Raw genomic sequence first — 21,988 nt, 5'->3', positions numbered from 1 at the left:
GGGCGGGGGTTATTCTGGAAGGGGCAGAGAATACCATCCTACATTGTCTGACACTCAGGATAAGATATGTTATAAGACCGTCAAACGAGCTGAACGATAATCCTATTTTGCCTCCTTTGTACACTGTACCGTTTAAAAAGCATTTTCACACACCCTATCTCCTGTGATCCTTGCAACAGCCTTAGTGGGTAGGCAGGGCTGGTATCAAGGTCCCCTCCCCGCTGACTAAGATTCCATAGAAAAGGGGCCTTGCACAAGTTTACGCAGAGTTTAGTCTAGAGTGTTCTCCGTAACATGCCCCTTTATCCCTTGACACCTTCACTCCTTCGGCAAGCATTTCCTGAACTCCAGGATGAGGTCAGGCTAACACGTTAAACCCGTCCCAATGCCATACGCTGCATGCACTAGCTCAGGGGACCGAGAAGCCCACCGGAGACATGCCGGAGACAACGTCTCGGGTCCGCCGGCTACCGAACACGACAGCGTGCGCGCCTTAAAGCGCGGCTGACAGCGTCGGGCGCCTACGAGGGACCGTCCCGCTGGAGAGAGCAGGGGGCCGCCGTCCCGCGCCGGGGCCCGGCGGCCGGGCGGCCGGAGGTGAGCGAGCGGCGGCGCGGCGCCCGGGGCGGCGGGCCGCGCGCCGCTCTCCCCCGCGCGGCGCACCCCGGCGGCGCTGCCCGCGGCTCGGCGCCGCCCGCTCCTCCTTAACCCGCGCCGGGAGGCGGCGGCGGCGGCGGCCGGGCGGGCGGGGGAGGGGGAGGGGCGCGGAGCGCGGCGCGGAGGCCGGGGAGGAGCCGGGGCCTGCAGCGGAGCCGAGCCGAGCCCGAGCCGAGCCCTGACACTGTCCGTCCGCCTTCAGGCTCCCCGGGAGCCCGGACTGGCCGCAGCCCGAGAGGTGGCAGCGCCGGGGGCCTCACGCGCCGGAGGGAGCGGACCGGACGGGACGGGACTAGAGGAGGCGCTGCCGCCACAGTGGCCGGGGACCGGCGACGGGAGCCGCGGCCTCCCGGACCCTGCTGCCCAGGCCAGCTCAGGGAGAGCGGGGAGTAGGAAAACCCCACCCTCGGGGGCACCCCCGGAGCGGAGGCGGGAGCGGGGACGGGGAGCAGCCTCTCTCCCGGCCGGAGGGAAGACCCTCACCGCTCGGGCGAGGCAAGGGGGAGACCCCTGGAGGGGAGACTCTCTCCTTCGTAGGGGCGAGGAAAACCCCCATCCTGGCCCGGGGATAGACCTCCAGAAGTAGAAAGGGGTGATCTTACTAAAGGAAGCCGACCGAGTGAGACCGCCCCAGCGTGCCTCCACCCCTCCAAACGCACACTCTCAGCAGTTCAGGACTTTTCGAGGCGAAAAGGGGGAAATGCCTATGGAGTAGGCGCCCTGCATCCTATCCAGTACTCACGGGGGAGAGGAGTCCTTGCATTCAGAAGCGGGGGACCCTCCAGGGACAGAAGAGGAGTCGGCTTTCAGCCTTTCAGGAGAGGGGAAGAACTGTCCCCCCAACTTCCTTGTACCTAGACAGTGGAACAGGGCAGAGCCCCTCCGCTCAGATCTCCAGCAGACACAAGGAGCCCTCCACTCCCGAAAGATCCACTTTGGGGGGGAGGGGGACTCCCCCAAGGGGGAGGAGACAACTCCTGGTTGGGAGAGGCTCCTCCCCTCCTCCCCAGGGGAACAGGCAGGGTGTGGGGGGTGTGCCACCTTCCCCAGGTAGGACCTCCTTCTCCCCCTCCCCCTCCCCCTCCTCCCTCCGCTCCTCACCTTCAGGGGACCCGGTTCCCCTCCCCAGCTTGGGATGCTCAGCCAAGTACGGGAAGAGCCACCGAGGATGACACGCTTCATCTGCCTTTGAAGAGGGGAGTCCCTCCAACCCCAAACTCCAGTACCAGGTGGTTCCCTCCCTTTGCCGGGGGAACCTTGGAGACAGGTTAGTGCTCTCTTTCACCTTCTCTGTCCTCTTTAGGTACTAGTGGGTGTAGGGGCTGAGCTGGTGGCTCGTGGGTTTCACTGCCGGGGAAGGTAGGGTAATAACTCAGAGAATCCTCAGGGCAATGTGTTCTGAGGAAGCTCTCAGATTCCAACTGACATCTTGCCGCCCAGGCTCTGGGAAATGGGCTTCTTTAGCGTTTGAGGACTAGACGGATGGGAGTCATTTGAGGTCCCCGGGGAAATGTACGTTTTCATGCTGACGGCAGAGGAAGATCAGCAAACACCTGCATTTTCACAACGCCATCCATACGGCGTAATAATGATGGACACATCCCAACCGGACTCCCATACCCTCCTCCGTTTGGGGGCTTTTTTCACCCCAGAGTGGGCCCGCCCCAAAGTCATCGTGGCATCCCAGAGCCTGGACTTGACTAGCCTCCATTGGCATTGCATTTTCTTACCTTGGAACCCTGCCTCGGCTTAATGTCCAGCGGATCGTTTTCTCCCACCCCTGTGGTTACCGTCTCCTGGACAAGATGATCAGCCTGTCCCCACTCAACCCTTCCTCAGACACCAGGAGGCCTTCTCTTGTGACATTCCCATTCCTGGATGGAATAAAATCTTCCGGCAATAAACTCCAAAGGGAAAAGGGACAGCCCCCACATCCCAAGGCAAGAAGAAAGGGTGTAGGGAAGTCTAACTCCCAGGTCGAAGTTGCTCCCTGGGGCTGGTCCCGTACCACTGCCCCTGTGCCCTCCGCAGCTCCTGCCCTACACTGACAGGTCCTCAGGAGAAGGTAGATCCCGGATAGGAAGAGAGGGGTGCCGCTGCCTAGCCTCCTTCCACTCTTCCATCCGAATCAGTTGACCACCAGGGAGATTTGACCTCTGATGAGTTTTCTTTCAGAAGAGCACCTAACAACTTCATCTTGTCCCTTCCTGTTTCTTGTTCGGTTCCGTGTCTCTGGAAGCTTATATTGAAGTTTTCTCTCATGAGACGTGAGCAGGAATCATCAAAGCCCAGACTCTTCAGAGAAGGCAGGAGAACTCTGCCAGGAAATCCCGCTAGCTGAACCGGAGGGGGGCGCTGCGGTCAGCAGGGTGTCTTTCAGCCCGGGGTCGCTAGCTTTCCTGGTGTGCCATTAGCATCTGCCTCATCATCTGCAGGCACCTCACAGCCAAACCAAGTGGGAGGCTTCATCCTACGTGATTTTGGTGTTTTCTTCTTTCTCTGACTGAGCCATGGGGGGCTGCCTGAGTCCCTAAATGCACGTACTTGGTCCTGGAAGCTACCGGCTAGTAGTGTATGAGGCAGGGTTACGATCCGGCTTTTTACGGCTGTGCTATAGAAGGGTGTGCACGTGTTTCTTCATTCAGGTGAATGTGGCTCCTCTGTGTTTCGAGTGGTTACGTGTGTGTGGAGACAGTTACGCATGTACTTTTCACGCGAAACCTCCAATCACCCAGAATCCTATGTATCTGGTAGGCCTCTAGAAGCAGGTGCTCCTGTGCAAGGATCTAGAGAAGGTGCTGGTCAGGATGCTCTGCTTGGAGAAAAGGCTCGGCCTGCCCTGGCCGGTGGGAACCCTCATGAATGGCTGCACGAAAGTCGTCTCCTGCGGCAGGGCAGCTCAGGGTCAGCCTGGGGGCCACTTCTTCTAGAACTAGCAGGAGAGTTTAATTCCTTTTTTTTTTTTTAATGTTTATTTATTTTTGACAGAGAGAGACAGAGCATGAGCGGGGGAGGGGCAAAGAGCGAGAGGGAGACACAGAATCTGAAACAGGCTCCAGGCTCTGAGCTGTCAGCACAGAGCCCGACGCGGGGCTCGAACTCACGGACGGTGAGCTCATGACCTGAGCCAAAGTCGGACGCTCAACCCACTGAGCCACCCAGGCGCCCCGAGTTTAATTTCTGATGTCTCTGGTCTCAAAAGCATGAGGATCCTTGGCTCTCAACTCTAGGACTCCCTCCCCCACCTCTTGAAGGAGCCGACTGTGGTGTAATAGCAGCTTATTTCTTTACAAAGTGCTTTCCCAGACGCTGGAATGCAACCTGTTGAATGGCTCAGGGCAAACCACGTCCCAGAACTACCAGGTGTCCCACCACCGCACCGTGTAACGGCGGCCTGGCCGGGACTGGGTTTCCCTAATTCTCCCTGCCTCTGTGGAATCCGTTAGAAGCAGATGGCTGTGGGCCTGGATTAAGCTACGATTCAGAAAGGGCCGTTTTCCAGATCGCGTCTTTTACGACGAGACCTGGTTCTTGCTGAAAAACAAGAGATGATATGCCCTCACTCCTTCGTCTTTGGAGTTGACTTCATCCTGGCCTCGGTCAGCACTGGGGTGACACGATCCCCCAAGGAAAAGTTTGGGGTTCTGACATCCCGAAAGCTACTGCAAGCTCAGCGCAGGTTTTGTAAACCGTGGCGGGCTTTGCTGCTTCCAGTCTTACCTCTCTGGTCTGTTTTCTAGTTTCTAATTTCTAATATTCTCTCCCCTCCTGCCCCATTAAAAAAAAAAATAGCTATACTTACATAACACGTGCTAAATACTTTGAAAATATCAACTCGAGGCGATCGTCACAACAACCCTATGTAGGTGCAGTTATCATCTCTATTTTATAGAAGAAACTGCAACACAGAGAGGTTAAGTAACTTGCCTGCGCTGGCACAGCCAGTGGGTTGTGGAGCCAGGATTGAAACCCAGGCGGCCTGGCTGGTAATTGGTAATGTGGTAAACTTAACCACTGCTCTGTTAGTTTTGGCATTCTGTACGTGGCAGGGAGTTATCGCTCCTTAATGCCTGACCTGGCACCACACAGGGAACAATTATTGGCCTTTCAGATAAAGCGGGAAGAAAACCGAGCCTCTTATTTGGGATCTTAACATGTCTCATCCAGGATCAGTCTGCCGCTCCAACAGAGTGTCTTTCGGTTTTTCTCAGCCTTTCCCCCAGTACTGTAGTCTTCCTTAGAGGTCCTGTGGATCTGATGGAGCCTGCCCTCTGGCTGCCTTTCCCAGTTTCTATGGGTATTTCCTTTCAGTCTTCCAGCACGCAGAGAAGAATGTAGCCTGACTCAGGTTCTGCCCAAGCCCAGTGGCACGAGGCCCACCTGGAGAGAGAGGTCTGGGTAACTAGGTTGGTCGGACTGAGACATGGAAGTATCTCTTGTTTGCTTTTCTAATAATAGCCCTGAACATTAGCCTCGTGCCATTATTTTGGGGAGCATGGCACGAGCTCGTTAAGCTTCATTCACTTCCCTCCAGGGAGGAAGCTTTGGCAGTGTTTATGACGCCATCCCTTTTATTGAAGGGGGAAACCGAGGCATCAGGACTTCAGGGAGCAAGGGGTGGTTCGGGACATTTAGCGTTGGTGAGTCAGTGTCAAGGTGGGGAATAGAACCGAGGAACCTCAGTCTCTGAGATCCTATGCATTAGGCTGCCCTTCAAGAATGGGGAAGTGGCGAGGGCAAGGAAGTCAGATGGGTAAAGGGAGAATGGTGCGAAAAGATCAGAAGGACCTTTTGCTGCAAGCGTCTTGTAGCTGGTAAGGTTAAGATATATTTTGAGCGCTGGGTGGTATCTGGAGGGCTGACCGGGAGGCTGCTGCGGAGAAGTTAAATTTAACCTCTCCTAACCTGCTTGCTGGGTTGCGGAGAGGGCAGGGCACAGAACAACTAGCAAAAGGCTGAGAGTGCTTCCCCTCCTGGAATTCACGGTGATCGGCATGTGCCACACGGGTTCTGTAAACCACTTGAAATTTACTCTGTAGATTGTCCCTGTCCAACGTGGGGAGACTTTCAAATGAAGCATCCTGGAAGTCTTCTGTGCTCTTAAGATGAGGTTTCCTAGGGATCTTGAGCAGGAGATCTTGAGCAGGGGGATTCTTTACAGCCCCCCCCCATCCTTTCTGGGGAGGGTCCAGGGCAACTCTGGTCCTTGAGAACCTGCTGATTGTCATGTTACTGTTCAGCTGGGAAAACCCAGCTGTAGGACCGATTATTGTCCCAGGTGCCCTGCTTTATCCCAGATGTTATGGAGTTTTGACTTACTAATGTGCTAGGAGGTCTGACGCTTCCTGGAATGATTAGATGTCCCTATCAGTTCCCAAGTTTCCATGATTTTTTTTTTTAATATTTATTTATTTATTTTGAGAGAGAGAGGGAGGGGGGGAGAGAGAGAGAGAGAGGGAGGGGGAGAGAGAGAGAGAATCCCAAGCAGGCTTTACACTGTCCATGCCAAGCTCTATGCGGGGCTTGATCTCATGAATCATGATATCATGACCTGAGCTGAAATCAAGAGTTAGATGCTCAACCGACTGAGCCACCGAGGTTTCCATGATTTTAAGGCCAGATGGTAGTGGTGGGCAGGAGGGCAGGAGGATGGTGGGGAGAAAAGCTGAGGGTGAAGGGGAAGCCCCTTCATGATGCTATTTATAAACATAGCCTTTTTTTTTTTTTTTCTTCCTCCTGTCAACACTTCTTGGGTTTCAACTGGGTGTCTTGCTGCTCAGTCCCCTGAGGCACTAAGGTGTTTCCCTCAGCCTTGTGGAGTGGGTGTGTCGCTGGTGAGGCCCACAGCACGGGGGACCTGTGTGTACATGCAAAGATCGCGTGGGCGGGGACCTGGGGGGTGGGGTGGGGGAGAGGGACACCAGTGAGAACTCTGACCCTGAGGAGAAAGGGTGAATCTCAAGGGGAAGGGTCACCGGTCGAAGAGTGAGCTGACGGCCCGAAGGGTGTGTTGGGAGTCCAGAGAGAGGTTTCGGCGGTCGTATCTGGGGTTGAGCTTTTTTACCTGCAAAGTGTGTGGATTTGTGTGTGCCATGCTTGTGCATATTATCCGGGTGCAGATTTAGAGATCACATACGCGATGTGTTTCTGCCCAGGATTCTGAATGCTGAGGCGCACCAGCCCCGGCTCCTCGAGACAGATGCCCCGGTGGGGCGCTCAGCAGGGGCACGAGAAAGAAACACCGGCCCCGCATCTCCCGGGCGGTACAGGCACAAACCCGTCAGGCAGCAAGTGCTCCAGGGGCTTGCCGGCATGGGCCGTAGGGGAGCGCCAAATGGCTACCAAGCGCTTCCTGCCAGCCTTTCTAGACCCTGCAGTACAGGCAGCACCCGGCGTTCTTCACCTTCCCCCGCGGAGACGTCACTCTAGCTACACCTCTCCGCCAGCAGGAGCGCCCAGGCGGTGTGGGTGGCGGCAGGGTGTGCAAACATCAGGCGTGGGCGGTCTGGCAGCGCCAGGAGTTTGCACGGAGGTGCAGCGAGCGTGTGTGTGTGCCTGGCTGGGAAGGAAGGAGAGAGGAGGAGGGCGGGAGAAGGGGAGCCAGCTCTTGGCCCCGGAGTGGCTATTTTTAGCCGGGCTATCTGATTGTTACCGGTGTGCACGCAGCCGGGTGTCTCCCGGGCTCCTTGAAGCCCGGCGGGCTGAGAGGTGGGAGGTCCTTGCTGATGCCTTCTTCCTGGTGTTGGTTTGGTGTCTGTGGGCGGGAGCTCGCCAGGGGTAGCCTTAAAGGTGCGAGGGCAGCCCTACTCAGGATCTGTTGCCTCTGTGTGTGACTCTGTGCTCTGCTGGTAATGTACGTTGTGTAGCCGATTGCGATCTCTGGGGACGTGGGCCACCGTTTGCGTGTGTGTCTCGCGTCCGATCTGTCCTTTGCTGGTTGTCATATGCAGTTTATACTTGGGATATACCTCATGTGCCTCAGGTGCGCATGTGTGGGAATCAACAGGGTGCGTGCTCAAATAGAGCTGATACAAAACATCGTTAGAAGTGCCGGTGTGTGCTTTGTTAGTGTGCATTTGTGTTTACTCAGACTGTTTTTCTTTACATGTTCACTTGTGCTATCTATCGGGGATGTTGTATGTAATCAAACAAGCGTCACATGATCGCAGAGTAGACTTTGGCTGATTTTACCTGGTATATGAAGTTTTTGTTTTGTTTTGTTTTTTAATTACATAGTTTAAAATGTTATGTTGCAGGGTTTCAAGTAAGGAGGATGGAGGGACTAGCTCAATTCCGTGGGTGGTTTGATATCTCTCTTAGTCCTGAAGGAAGGGAGGGAGTCCTATTGGCTTGTCCTATGTTAAGATGTAAGGTAAGTACCAATCTGTCATCCGATAGACGATTGGTGATACGTTGTTCGGGGGCTTTGGGAACACTTGGCTGCGGGCCTTCCCATGACAGTCTCCTGTGGGAATTATAGTGCGAAGAAACTCTACTTCCCTGAAAGCACAAAGATTTGAATATTATTTGCCGCTAGTAAGCAGAGGTTACACTCCCCTATTCTATTTTCCTCTCCCCTTTGTTCTCTTCTGTGCAGAACCCAGAAGTACCATGGCTTCTGACCTAGAGAGTAGCCTCACCTCCATAGACTGGCTCCCCCAGCTGACCCTTCGAGCTACCATTGAGAAGCTTGGGAGTGCCTCCCAGGCTGGGCCTCCAGGTGGCGGCCGCAAGTGCCCGCCGGGCTCACCCACCGATCCGAATGCCACCCTGAGCAAAGACGAGGCAGCTGTCCACCAGGATGGCAAACCACGGTACAGCTATGCCACCCTCATCACCTATGCCATCAACTCCTCTCCTGCCAAGAAGATGACCCTCAGCGAGATTTACCGCTGGATCTGTGACAACTTCCCCTATTACAAGAACGCTGGCATCGGTTGGAAGGTGGGATGGCTTCTGTAGCCTGCGCTTATTTTCAGCCCTTGACAACCTTTTCCTCGACTTTCGTTTCTTCCTATAACCTGGTCCGGTTCGCTCTGACCTGTTGCAGAGATGTGCGAACTTGAAAATCTTACCATTTCCCATCCCCTGCTCTTTTTCAGAGTTGAACAACTTTCATAAGGTATATCAGGGAAACTCCAAGGGATACCGAGCTACTGGGTGTAGTTATGAGGACGGCAGGATGCCTGTTGCTCGTCATACCCTCTTATCTTCTGAGTCCTCAAAAAGGAGATTCATTCATTTCACAAATGCTTATTGCCACACTGCTATGTTCAAGTCACTGTGCAAGGCATGGCATTGCTCCTTCCTACCTAGAGGTAGGAGCCTCATCAGATTTCCAAAGCTTCATTGCACATAATCCTCATCTTTTGAAGCATCGTATGCCACTAATAATAATAATAATAATAATAATAATAATAATAATAATAAGGTCCTTCACCAACACCTCATCCGCCAAGCAAGTCCTAAGAGGATAATTGTTTGGCTGGAGCTAAAGGAGGAAGGAAACTCCTCTTCCAGGCGGAGAAGGAAGACTGATGTTCTCAGTCTTTTGGAAGCGCAGCTCATCTGCCAATTGTTGAGTAGGACTGGGACTCTAACGCCGTTCTGTCGCTCTGCAAATCACCAGTTAATGTACAAACCAGATGATGAGCTGGAGACTATTAAAGGCGTTCAGGTTTTCCTTTATGAATATGCCCCCGCCACAGACCACAACCCCCAACCTCACCCAGCACACATAGGCAACGTGGCTTCTTTCCTCCAAACGTGAGCATTCCGTGGGCGGTTGAGAAAACAAAAGGTGGACCTGTGCCGTTGTTTTGCTCCTAATTTATGTTTTGTTTTTATTTACATAAACCTTTTTTTTTTTTTTTCAACATTTATTTATTTTTTTGGGGACAGAGAGAGACAGAGCATGAACGGGGGAGGGGCAGAGAGAGAGGGAGACACAGAATCGGAAACAGGCTCCAGGCTCTGAGCCATCAGCCCAGAACCCGACGCGGGGCTCGAACTCATGGACCGCGAGATCGTGACCTGGCTGAAGTCGGACGCTTAACCGACTGCGCCACCCAGGCGCCCCATATAAACCGTTTTCAAGTGTTATTCTTTGACCACGGATAGAATGAATTAAGAAACTGGACAGACGTGATTTCAAAAAGCATTTTTCTTTTAATGTTTATTTATTTTTGAGAGAGACAGACCGCATGTGAGTGGGTTAGGGGCAGAGAGAGAGGGAGACACAGAATCCGAAGCAGGCTCCAGGCTCCGAGCTGTCCGTACAGAGCCCGACGCGGGGCTCAAACCCACGAACTGGGAGATCATGACCTGAGCTGAAGTCGGACATTCAACCGACTGAGCCACACAGGCCCCCATGGACAGATGTGATTTTGAGGCGTTATAGCCTATTTTCAGTTGGGTAGAAAGATTGAAAAACTACATAATCAGATTATATACTTCTTTTATATACTGGAAGCACCTGGTGGTCAAGTTTATAGCCATTACCTCCCATCAGTTTAATTTCTGCATTTTCGTGTCTCATTGCTCTTGCTGTCTAGTAGGTAAGTTCCTCCATCAGTAAAGAGGTGCTCAGTTTGCTTGGTACTTGAACTTTATTGTGTGTTATATCCTTTGGTGTCCCTCTGTGTCCTATTGGAAAATTTTCAGCTTTACACAATGCTCAAAGCTAACTTGCTTCTCTGTTTCCCTAGAATTCAATTCGGCACAACCTTTCTCTCAACAAGTGTTTCCGGAAGGTGCCCAGACCTCGGGATGACCCTGGGAAGGTGAGACACTCCTGTAAGCATTGAAAGAAGGGGCAGGAAGGAGAGAGGAGCAGTTGACAGCCCAGAGTCCTGTGGCTGTTTTAATTATCCAGAAGAGGAAATCATGTTAATCAGAGAAGCAGCTTTATTTTTTCTCAAAGGAACAGCGTGGCTATCAAGCTTGTGGGCCTCCACTGGCATGAGTGATTAAGAAAGATGCTGAAAGGGGCGCCTGGGTGGCTCAGTGGGTTGAGCGTCCAACTTTGGCTCAGGTCATGATCTCACGGTTCAGGAGTTCGCGCCCCACGTCGGGCTCTGTGCGGACAGCTGGGAGCCTGGAGCCTGCTTCGGATTCTGTGTCTCCCTCTCTTTCTCTGCCCCTCCCCAGCTTGCACTCTGTCTCTCCCTCTCTCAAAAATAAATAAACATTAACAAAAAAAAAAAAATTAAAAAAAAAAAAGATGGTGAAATCTTATTTTTAAATAGACTTACTTATGGTAAAGTTGACTTTAATGCTGTCTTTTTTAATGTGTGGTACTCTTTCTAGATGTAAAAGGTGGACTTCAGAACCTTTGTAGGAACTTTTCTGTACAAAAATCCCATGACTTTTATCTTTAAAGGGGAAAAGAGATAGACCAGTTTCTTCATTGGATCGATGTGGACACTAGAGTTCAGGAGAGCCTTGCCTCATCACACACAGAAGGGAAGGGTTGCGTCTGGACATTTCCATCTCTTTGAACTAGATACCAATGTTTTGGCCCGCCAGAACAATCCAGGCCTATGTTTGGACCACTGGGCATACCTCTGACATGCTCGTTGGGCTTTTAGGACATATTTACTCCTCAAAAATAGCCAGTTCCCTCAGGATTCTGTGTGATTCTCCATTTCTTTTCCTTTTGCTTTTCTTTTTTTAAAAAAAAAAAAATTTTTTTTAATTTTTTTTTTTCTCAATGTTTTTTATTTATTTTTGGGACAGAGAGAGACAGAGCATGAACGGGGGAGGGGCAGAGAGAGAGGGAGACACAGAATCGGAAACAGGCTCCAGGCTCCGAGCCATCAGCCCAGAGCCCGACGCGGGGCTCGAACTCACGGACCGCGAGATCGTGACCTGGCTGAAGTCGGACGCTTAACCGACTGCGCCACCCAGGCGCCCCTCCAGTTATTTTTCTTAATATGACTTATTTGTTGGTGAAAATTCTCCCAAATATCTGCTTTACCAAAGGTGGAATTTCCGTGTGTAATGATTTTGTTTTCTGTGGGGATGGGTTCTCCTTCCAGGGCTCTTACTGGACGATCGACACCTGCCCTGACATCTCCCGGAAGAGAAGACACCCTCCAGATGATGATGTAAGTCCCCACCTCGTGGGGAGGGGCTGCTTCTGCTCCACCTGCTCCTTCCGCATCCTTTCCCATATTTTCAGTCCTTTTCTATGTTTGGGGCAAAGGAGGAATGCCCGCGGAGGTGAAACCATGGGTCTTGGGAGGATGTTTAGTTTCTACGTATAGATTTTGTTCTTTCACAATCCTTAGCTATCTCAAGACTCGCCAGAACAGGAGGCAAGCAAGAGCCCACGGGGAGGCGTTCCAGGGAGTGGAGAAGCCTCACTGCCTTCTGAGGGGAATCCTCAGATGTCCCTTCAGAGCCCCACATCTATCACCAGCTACAGCCAGGTAAGAAGAGAGGTGTCAGGTGCCTAGGGATGGGTGGATGGGGGTGGGAGACAGTTGAATGGTTTCATATATCTGCCAGTTCAAAACTATGTATTGGGGATTTTTTTTTTTTAATTTTTTTTTTCAACGTTTATTTATTTTTGGGACAGAGAGAGACAGAGCATGAATGGGGAGGGGCAGAGAGAGAGGGAGACACAGAATCGGAAACAGGCTCCAGGCTCCGAGCCATCAGCCCAGAGCCCGACGCGGGGCTCGAACTCACGGACTGTGAGATCGTGACCTGGCTGGAGTCGCACGCTTAACCGACTGCGCCACCCAGGCGCCCCCGTATTGGGGATTTGTGATGCAGTAGGAGATAAATTGGGAAGGAAGGGGAAAGCACAAGAGGGAAGCTGAGAGGTAGACGTAACAGAACTTGGAGAACGATCAGGGGGAATAAAGTGGTAAGAAGAGAAGAAGGGGAGCCAGAAGGTTAGGAGAAGGGAAGATGGATGGAACATAAGAAAAGGGCTAGAGGTAATCGTGGTAGGAATAAATGAGACAGAAGGAGAAAAGGATGTTCATTCGCTGAAAAGTCAGGAGAGGATGACGGCAAGCCAGGGAGCTTGGTGACCATTCAAGGGCTGTTTTGGTCCTTATTTAGGACATGCATCAAGTCTTTCTTACCCCTTTTTGCAGGGCACAGGATCTGTGGATGGCGGAGCAGTGGCAGCCGGGGCTCCAGGCCGAGAAAGCGCTGAGGGTCCCCCTCCCCTGTATAATACCAACCATGACTTCAAGTTCTCCTACTCAGAGATCAATTTTCAGGATCTAAGTTGGTCCTTTCGCAACCTCTACAAATCCATGCTGGAGAAATCTTCCTCCTCTCAGCATGGTGAGTCTGCACTTGAGATGAGAGCATGAATATCTTCTGCTTGTACTTGTACTTCTGAATGGGTGGTGACGTTCTCTTCTCTCCCATCTGTCTTATTTTTTTTTTAATGTTTCTTTATTTTTGAGAAAGAGACAGAACATGAGCGGGGGAGGGGCAGAGGGAGAGGGAGACGCAGAATCCGAACCAGGCTCCGGGCTCTGAGCTGTCAGCACAGAGCCCGACGCGGGGCTCGAACTCACGGACTGTGAGATCATGACCTGAGCTAAAATTGGACGTTTAACTGACTGACCCACCCAGGCACTCCTTTTTAGTTTTTTAAAAAATGTTTATTTTTGAGAGAGAGAGAGAGAGAGCATGCAAGTTGGGAAGGGGCAGAGAGGCAGGGAGACAGAAGATCTGAAGCGGGCTCTGTGCTGACAGCAGAGAGTCCTGTGTGGGGCTTGAACTCACCTGAGCCAAAGCCTGATGCTTAACCAATTGAGGCACCCTGGTGTCCCTTTTTCAACTTTTTAATGTCTATTTATGTATTCTGAGAGAGAGAGAGAGAGAGAGAGAGAGAGAGCAAGCACAAGAAGCAGGAGGGACAGAGAGAGAGGGAGAAAGAGAATCTCAAGCAGGCTCTGTGCTGCCAGCACAGAACCCTACATGGGGCTCGATTTCACGAACTGGGAGATCGTGACCTGAGCCGAAACGAAGAGTTGGACGCTTAATCCGCTGGGCCACCCAGGCACCCTGGCCTTTTATCTTATTTTTAACACAAGGGGAGGGTGGTCACTGGTCCGGGGAAGCATCTCATAAAATAAAATTGTTTGTGGAGTCCTGCTCTTCTGGCTTGGTTCTGAAGGACAGCCGTTTCAAGAGGCAGGCTAGGTTATTAGCTTCAGAAAGCGAGTTGGAGGGATTCCCCTTTCCAGAACGAAGGGCAGTGACTTTATGGCTGAACGCAGGTCATTTAGAGGATGGCCACGAGGGGGCAGCAGTGGTATCCTTACCCTCAGAACTCCTGCTATGTTGTGAGACAATTTTTTAGCATTTTTATATTTATGTCGGTTTTTAGCAGGAAAAATCTCAAACATCTGCAAAACTAGAGAAAACTGTATAATAAACCCTTACGTTTCCAACTTTAACACAGCCCAGTTTTAACAGCTACCAATATATTTTTTTAGTTAATTTATTTATTAAAACATTTTTTTTTTAAGGTTCTTTATTCATTTGAGAGGGGGGGGGCACAAGCAGGGGAGGGGCAGAGAGGACAGACAGCATCTGAAGCAGGTTCTGTGCCATCAGCGCAGAACTGTGAGTTCACAGCTGAGATCAAGAGTTGAACGCTTGGGGCGCCTGGGTGGCGCAGTCGGTTAAGCGTCCGACTTCAGCCAGGTCACGATCTCGCGGTCCGTGAGTTCGAGCCCCGCGGCGGGCTCTGGGCTGATGGCTCGGAGCCTGTTTCCGATTCTGTGTCTCCCTCTCTCTCTGCCCCTCCCCCGTTCATGCTCTGTCTCTCTCTGTCCCAAAAATAAATAAACGTTGAAAAAAAAAAAAAAAAGAGTTGAACGCTTAACCAACTGAACTACCCAGACACCCCTGTTTATTTTTGAGAGCGAGAGAGTGCACATGTGTGAGCTAGAGAGAGGCAGAGAGAGAGGGAGGGAGAGAATCCCAAACAGGCTCCATGCTGTCAGCAAGGCTCAATACCACAAACCATGAGATCATGACCTGAGCCGAAACCAAGAGTCAGACTCAACCAACTGAGCACCTAGGCGCCCCTAACAGCTACCAGTATTTTGTTCAGCTTGTTTCATTTACCACCCAGCTTTTTTTTTCTTTAATTGGAGTAATTTAATGAACTTCTCAGACATATCATCCCGCCTATAGATACGATATCAGTATGCATCCTTAATGATGAAGACTTGGTCATCGGGGGAGGGGCAGGGGCAGGAGAGAGGGAGATACAGAATCGGAAGCAGGCTCCAGGCTCTGAGCTGTCAGCACAGAGCCGGACGCGGGGCTCGAACTCACAGACCACAAGATAATGACCCGAGCCGAAGTCGGACGTTCAACCGACTGAGCCACCCAGGCGCCCCTATAATTTACTTTTTAAACTCCACCTGATTTCTGACTTCTTTTGAGACCATGGTTCCAGGCCTCCTGCCAGGTCCCCGAAGAACAGCACAAAGAGGCACATGCTGATCTTTTGGCTGAAATTTCGGCAGTTGCCACGCTGTCAAGGCCCTCCCTCTGTCTGTGAAACCTGCAGAGGTCGGGGAGCGGTGGGAGGCAGATGGGGCCGAGGGGACCCTTGCTGTCCCAGAACGCCAGTACCCTTTGAAGCCTGGGGTTTCTGGCCTCCCACCTCCAGCCCGTGGAAATCCCTCTTGGCCGAAAAACGCGTTGCCCGATTGGCTTTCCTGCTTGCTCCGCCCCGCAGGCTTTTCGTCTCTCCTGGGGGACATGCCGCCCTCCAACAACTACTACATGTACCAGCAGCAGCCGCCGACACCTCAGCAGCAGCAGCAGCAGCCGCCGCCACAGCCGCCACCCCAACAGTCCCAGCCGCAGCAGCAGCAGCAGGCAACGGCCCAGGGCCCCTCGACTGTCGGGGGCGCGCCCCCGCTGCACACCCCGAGCCCGGATGCTTGTACCCCCCCAGGGGGGAAGCAAGCTGGGGCCGAGGGCTACGGGCCTCCCTCCGTGATGGCCATGCACCCACCCCCACTGCAGCACGGAGGCTACCGCCCGCACCAGCACCACCCGCACGCCCATCCTGCCCAGCCACCGCCTCCGCCGCCACAGCAGGCACCAGGCCAGGCTCCTGTCAATAGTACTGGCTTCGGTGAGTAAGGACGTGCCGGGAGGCGCTGCGGAGGGCCGACTGCCCCCCCCCCCCCCCCCCCCCCCCCCCCCCCCCCCCGGTTCGGACTGTCGCCTGGAGATGCGGTCGGTTCGGAAGTTACGGTTCGCTCCTCTGAGTGAGCCCAACTTGCCACCTGGGGCTCTGTCTTCTGGAATTCTCGGACCAGCCTCGATTGCTGGATGTAGTCTCCGGCCTGCCGGCGAGGCTGCCCATCCCTAGAGCGCCGGTAGCTCTACCAGCCCTCAGTCTCCAGGGAGGGAGATTGCGAGATGGTGTTTGTGATGTGATTGAGGACCTGGCATGCGGGCGGCCCGCCGTCGGCTGGCTGCCGGCTTACCCTTCCCTCCGTTTCTTACCCACTTGCCCCTTCTCTCTCCAGCCTTTCCTCCTGACTGGTGCTGCAATATCGACTCCTTAAAGGAAAGCTTTAAGATGGTGAATCGGCTCAACTGGTCCAGCATTGAACAGTCACAGCTCTCAGGTTAGTGGTGAAAAGGTGGTGACCAGAGGGCAGGGGAAGACAGCGTTAGCGGAAAACCCAGTAGGAACCAGAACCAGAAGGGGAAGTTTGAGGGTGAAGGACTCCACTGCTTCCCCTCCATATTTCACAGGGTGGACAATGCCGATGTTCTTTTCAAAGTAATTTTAATTAATTTTGCCTTAACGCACTCAAAGTATGGCGGTGTTTTTATCCTAGCCACTTCTGTCCCTGGAGAGGGAAGGCTGTCAGGAGTTCAGAAACCTGGACCAATCATTTTGCAGTTTTTTTGTTTGTTTGTTTATTTTACATTCATTTATTTTTGAGACACAGAGTGAGTCACAAGCACAAGTGAGACACAGAGCACAGGCGGGGGAGGGGCAGAGAGAGAAGGAGACACAGAATCTGAAGCAGGCTCCAGGCTCCGAGCAAGCGTCCAGCACAGAGCCCGACATGGGGCTCGAACCCACGAACCGTGAGATCATGACCTGAGCCGACGGCGGTCACTTAACCGACTGAGCCACCCAGGCGCCCCGCCATTTTGGCGTTTTGTCACCGCTTACTACCAACGTGACTACGGCTAATTCACTCACTCACTTGGAAATTTTCTTTTCTTTACTAGTATGATGGAAGTTATAAGAAGAATTTAGTAAGGAACAACTAGAAGAAGAAGAGTTTGAAAACGTAGAGCCCCAAGAGATGTCGATTACTGCTGGCAATGAGTATAGCCAGTGGTGTTGACTTTTGATGTGGCTGGAACAGTGACAGGGGGTAGATACGGTAGGGGCTTGGGGACCTCTGCAGAGGGTAGCATTTCTTGCTTCTCCGTTTGCAGAGCTGATGGAGTGTCTGCGACAGGCAGAGCAGAAGAACTGGAGCCTCGACCAGCATCACATTGCCAATCTGTGTGACTCGCTCAACCACTTCCTTACTCAGACTGGTCACGTGCCCCCCCAGGGGGGCTCCCACCGGCCACCAGCCCCTGCCCGTATCGCTGACTCCTGTGCCCTTACCGGTGGCAAGCAAGAGCCAGCCATGAACCCAGGTAGTGAACAAAGCAAGTTGCCGAGGGGGTGGAGCTTGTAATGAGAAGGGAGGGGGAGGCAGAGGGGAATTGAGAAAAACCGTCTGATGGGAGGTGACCCACACTGGGCGGTGGGACTAGTTTGGCTGCTATGCTGACTGACTGAACAGCTCTCGTGTCGGTAAGGTCCTATACGGAAAACCTGTGTGATTCCTTTGTACACCTTAATTTGGGAGACTAGAATTACTTAAGGAAAGGGAAGGGAAAGGGCCCATTCCAAATTTGTGTCTCAGCAGCCCCTACCCGCATCATATCAGGTGGAGTTGAGATTCGCTAGTTACGTGAGCTTCAAACCAGTGAAATGAGGGATTCAATGATCACGTTTCTATATTGGGTCATGCTTCTAATAGCTATGGTATTTCACAGTTTTAGGGAAAATTAGGGTCCCTTTTCACACGGAGTGGGGAAGACTGATAGCTCCTGCAGAAAGCCTTTACGCCTGCTGGAGCTACAGAACAGAGTAGGGAAGGGAGAAGACATTCAGAGGAGGAAGCCTTACTCCCTTTCCTTTCTCTATTGGGCCCTCCTTCATTGAGTATAGTGAAGCATATTCAAGTAACTCAAATAATTCTTGTCTTGCTTTGGCAGTGAACTCTTATGTGCACCCACAAGCCCCCCACCTCTACCCTGGCCCGTCACCAATGTACCCAATCCCCACCCAGGACTCAGCAGGATACAATCGCCCAGGTAAGAGCCAGGAAGCTTTTTTCTCCAACAACCCAACGCTGTCTACCCTGACGAGTTGTCTTGTTTTCCTCTGGTACTGAGCCTGCCTTCTCTTTCCTTTTTACCTGCCCCTGCTGGGAGTGGGTGAGCCTTCATGAGTTCCAAGGCCAGAGGGCAGGCCCCTTGCTAGGGAGGTATAGGTCCTGGAAGCCTAAGGAAGACTGACTGACTTTATTTATTTATTTCTTAAAGTCTTTTTAAAAATGCTTATTTATTTTTGAGAGAGAGAGACTGAGTGTGAGTGGGGAGAGAGGGAGACACAGAATCCAAAGGAGGCTCCAGGCTCCGAGCTGTCAGCATAGAGCCCGACGCGGGGCTTGAACTCATGAACCATGGGATCGTGACCTGAGCCGAAGTCGGACGCCCAACCGACTGAGCCACCCAGACGCCTCAAGACTGATTTGCTTTAAACGTAACTTGTGCCTGCAATAACAAAAGGAAGTAAAAGCATCCATATAAATGAAAGATGGAGAACATTTATGTCTAGCTTTGGAATCTAGATGGGAGATATGCTCAGGCAGTTAAAGTGAACATGTTATACAAATGGACCTGCTTTGTGCCCATGTCTGCATTCCTGTCACCCGGCTTCTAGTATCAGGGGCCTGGGACTGAACTATCTCTGTTGCGGGTGGGGGCGGAGTGGGGGGGAGTTGAAGGAAGACCGTAACTTGCCATAAATAGTATAAAATTAACTGGTTGTTCACTTTAAATCACTATTATTTTCCCACCTAACCCCAAGTGTTTTCAGTGTTTCGGGTGACATCTGACACTTTCTCCATGTGTTCCTTATCCGTGTAGTACATATACAAATTTCTGTTCTGTGATTTCATATAACAGTACATTCTGTGCATTTTTTTTTTCATTGCTACGTGGTCTTCATAAGTATAATTCTTAGTGCCTGCCTACTATGACATTGCCATGTAACCCTGTTTACTCTGGTTTATTTCCTGAGACCCAGCCGGAGTGGTGGCTAAGCAACGAAAATAACTCTGGGCTGATAAGGGCAATAGTTTCTCCAGCCCTTCGTGGAATTATTTGGGGCGGAGCACTGCCTGTCTAGGTTGCGAGTATAGCTTCCCGTCCGCTCTCCTTTTAATTTCTTCCTGTCTTTCCGACAGCACACCATATGGTCCCTCGGCCACCGGTTCCACCTCCTGGTGCCAATGAGGAGATCCCTGATGACTTCGACTGGGACTTGATCACTTAGGGCATCACGGAGTGTGGCCACGAGCCCAAGGCTGGGTGGTGAAGTCTGGCAGTGGGGCAAGAGCAGCCCCAGCCCATCCCTTCCTCCTTGCCTGTATATAGTTATATATTCTCTTTTTTTCTTGCTCTGTCAGAGAAGCCACCGCAAGATGCTGCCGAAGATAACCCCCCCCTTTCCTACCTCCTTCTTCCTCTTTCTTCTTGTTTTTTTTCCCCTAATTCTTTTATTATTATTCTTATTATGGTATTATTATTATTATTATTGTTATTATTATTATTGGTTATATGCTGTTCCCAGGCTCCTGTCCCTACTCCACGGACCATGTCCACCCCTTGCTAATTTAAAATCATCTGGCTGGAAGGGGAGGCCCCGATGGCTGCAGAGAAGGGTTTCCAACTTTGATTTACCTTTCTCTTTGAGAAACTCGATGCTAATCCCACCTTTTGGCCCTAGATCGTTTTCTGTTCCTGTCAGTTCAGTCCAGTCCTAGAGAAGCCACCTTATCGAGTAAAAGGGATCTGAAACACTGCTTGGCAGCCGCGAATTTGCAGGTTTTACTCAATGGTGCTAATTTTGTCCTCCGAGCTCTTCCTTGTCCCTTTATATCTCCAATCCTTCCTTCTGCCGAGCCTCACTCCCCATCAAGGGCAAGAGCGATGGAGGGTGACGATAAAATCCTAGTGGAATAAGAGGTCTGGGGTGGGTCGAGTCAAGTACTGTAGAGGGGCGATAGAATATAAAACAGTCAGAAATTGGGTATATGCTACTAGAAACTTCCATTGGCTCGTTCTTAGCCCTCTGTCTATTGGGGATAGATTTGGTCTTGGCCGGAACTCTGCTTCTATGATAGGGACGAGGACAACCATTCAGTATAGGTTGGGCTTTTAGGAGATGGCTTCAGTTCAACCCTTCTGGAAATCCACTGTGGCTCTTATTTGCATTTACAAATGATCCTTCAATCCCTTTTGCCCATTCGGCAAATTTTATTTTGTCCTCCTCCAGCTGTTTGCTCAGTTCCTTCCCTTTTATTTTTCTTCCCCCATTTTCTGGAACTCTCAAGAAAGAAAAGTGAGCCATTCTCGCCCTCTTAGTCTCATCCTATGCTAGGACAACATGGGAATCTCTTTCCCGCTGATCATAGCAGAACCGAACCTTTAGTGGTAGCGGTGGGAGGGTGGGGGAAGGAGATAGGAGTCGGCATACACATGGGTAGGGAATATTGCAGTTATTTAACTATGTGGGCAAATAACTTCTCTCAGAATCCAGATCACTGGGGCTGAAGCTTTTGCAATTAGGCTTTTGAGGGGTGAAGGAGATAGGTTGTGGGGAGTACGTAATCTAGAGGGGAGAGTTTATGAGTATCAAAGGAGACTCCCAGAATAAGGTACGGGGACAACTTCTCTCCAACGAGGAGTGGCCATGAGTTACTGTTGCAAAGTACTTAGTGTGTACTTAATGTTAATTGTTGAATATTAGTTATGAGAGGGAAAAACAATTTTACTTCTGTTTTCATTTCCCTGAATGTTCGCTTTCTGGAAGCTACAGGACAAAATGTAAGGAATGGACAAGGCCACTCTCTCTGTGATTTCTGCTTTTCGTTCACATTCTTTTATTTACCGATGACTTCCAGGAGATCTAGCTTTCCGCTCCTCGGCTCTTCCCCCTCACCCACCCCTCCCTCTCTTTGTAAGGGGGTTATACACGAGAGCTTGTTGAAGAAGGCTGAAGCAAAGGGGCAAGAAAGGGCCGTTAACTAAAGAGCACTTTATTTCTGTGAAGTTCTTTGTAAGAAATGGGGGTATGAGTGGCTTGAATCCCCCGTTGTGTTGGGAGGGCAGTCAGTGGGGTTGAAGTATGACATAATATTTCCCATTGGGGAAAGGAGAATTTCTCTCAGAGGGTGGCAAAATGCCTTTGCCCCGTGTTCCTATTCTAGGCATCTGTTCCTTATTCCTTCCAGTCAAGGTGCCTCCTACATACACCCTGCCATCTGTTCTCCCCAAGATTCCCCCTTTACAAGTGATGAGTGATGATCACTTCTCTTTTCTAAGCCCTTTTTCTACTCAGATCCACACAGGATCTGCGAGGGTAGACTAAATTGTACATGTAAATGTTCCTTGTTTATAATTCATCTGTGTCTTCTGGAAACTAGTCTCATTAAGGCTCTGGCGGGCAGCTGGAGTAACTGAAATTTGGGACTAGGGCTGAAGATCGGCTCTCAGACCTCCTGAGATTTTTAGCTCCCTTCCATTGAACTCAGCCTTGCTAAATGGCACAGGACAAAGCTGACCCTCTTTGGGCCTCAGTTTCCCCTCCCCTCCATGCAATGGAAAGAATACTACTTTTTTTGGAGAGTCCGGCATTGCTGGGCTCCAAGTATAGTTGTTGTTGTATTGGGTGATGTGTGCAAAACCGCAGAAGCTCACTGCCTACAAGAGGAAATAGGGGAGAAATTTGGAGGAGAGGGACAGAAGGAGCAGTTACTTGGTAGAGGTCCACCCATCCTTGCTTTCCTCTCTTCAACCCCCATGTTTCTGGTTTGGTGAGTCCTTCATACCACCCATAATGCTTTGCATTGGTGCAGGCTGGCAAGGGGGTGTTTGGTCTCACAAGTTGTTGTTGTTTTTTGCATGCTTTCTTAATAAAAAAAAAAAAAAAGGAAGCCGAATGTTGACGCTT

The 21,988-nt window shown here is 51.4% G+C and overlaps 1 protein-coding gene across 1 annotated transcript; it reads left to right on the top strand.

Annotated features, from left to right (window-relative positions):
- Nucleotides 1–783: 783 nt before the first annotated feature.
- FOXJ2 (forkhead box J2) lies at nucleotides 784–20,879 on the top strand. The gene is made up of 11 exons (XM_011283788.4): nucleotides 784–1,924; nucleotides 8,255–8,601; nucleotides 10,365–10,439; nucleotides 11,697–11,765; nucleotides 11,949–12,089; nucleotides 12,768–12,963; nucleotides 15,389–15,793; nucleotides 16,194–16,295; nucleotides 17,128–17,337; nucleotides 17,965–18,063; nucleotides 19,221–20,879. The coding sequence occupies exons 2-11, from the start codon at nucleotides 8,269–8,271 to the stop codon at nucleotides 19,307–19,309; spliced, it is 1,719 nt and encodes a 572-aa protein (XP_011282090.3). The 5' UTR covers nucleotides 784–1,924; nucleotides 8,255–8,268; the 3' UTR covers nucleotides 19,310–20,879.
- The last annotated feature ends 1,109 nt before the right edge of the window (nucleotides 20,880–21,988 follow it).

This window comes from Felis catus, chromosome B4, assembly GCF_018350175.1.
Source record: "Felis catus isolate Fca126 chromosome B4, F.catus_Fca126_mat1.0, whole genome shotgun sequence".
In the NCBI taxonomy this organism is placed as follows: domain Eukaryota; kingdom Metazoa; phylum Chordata; class Mammalia; order Carnivora; family Felidae; genus Felis; species Felis catus.
This window is presented reverse-complemented; position numbering and strand designations above follow the sequence as displayed.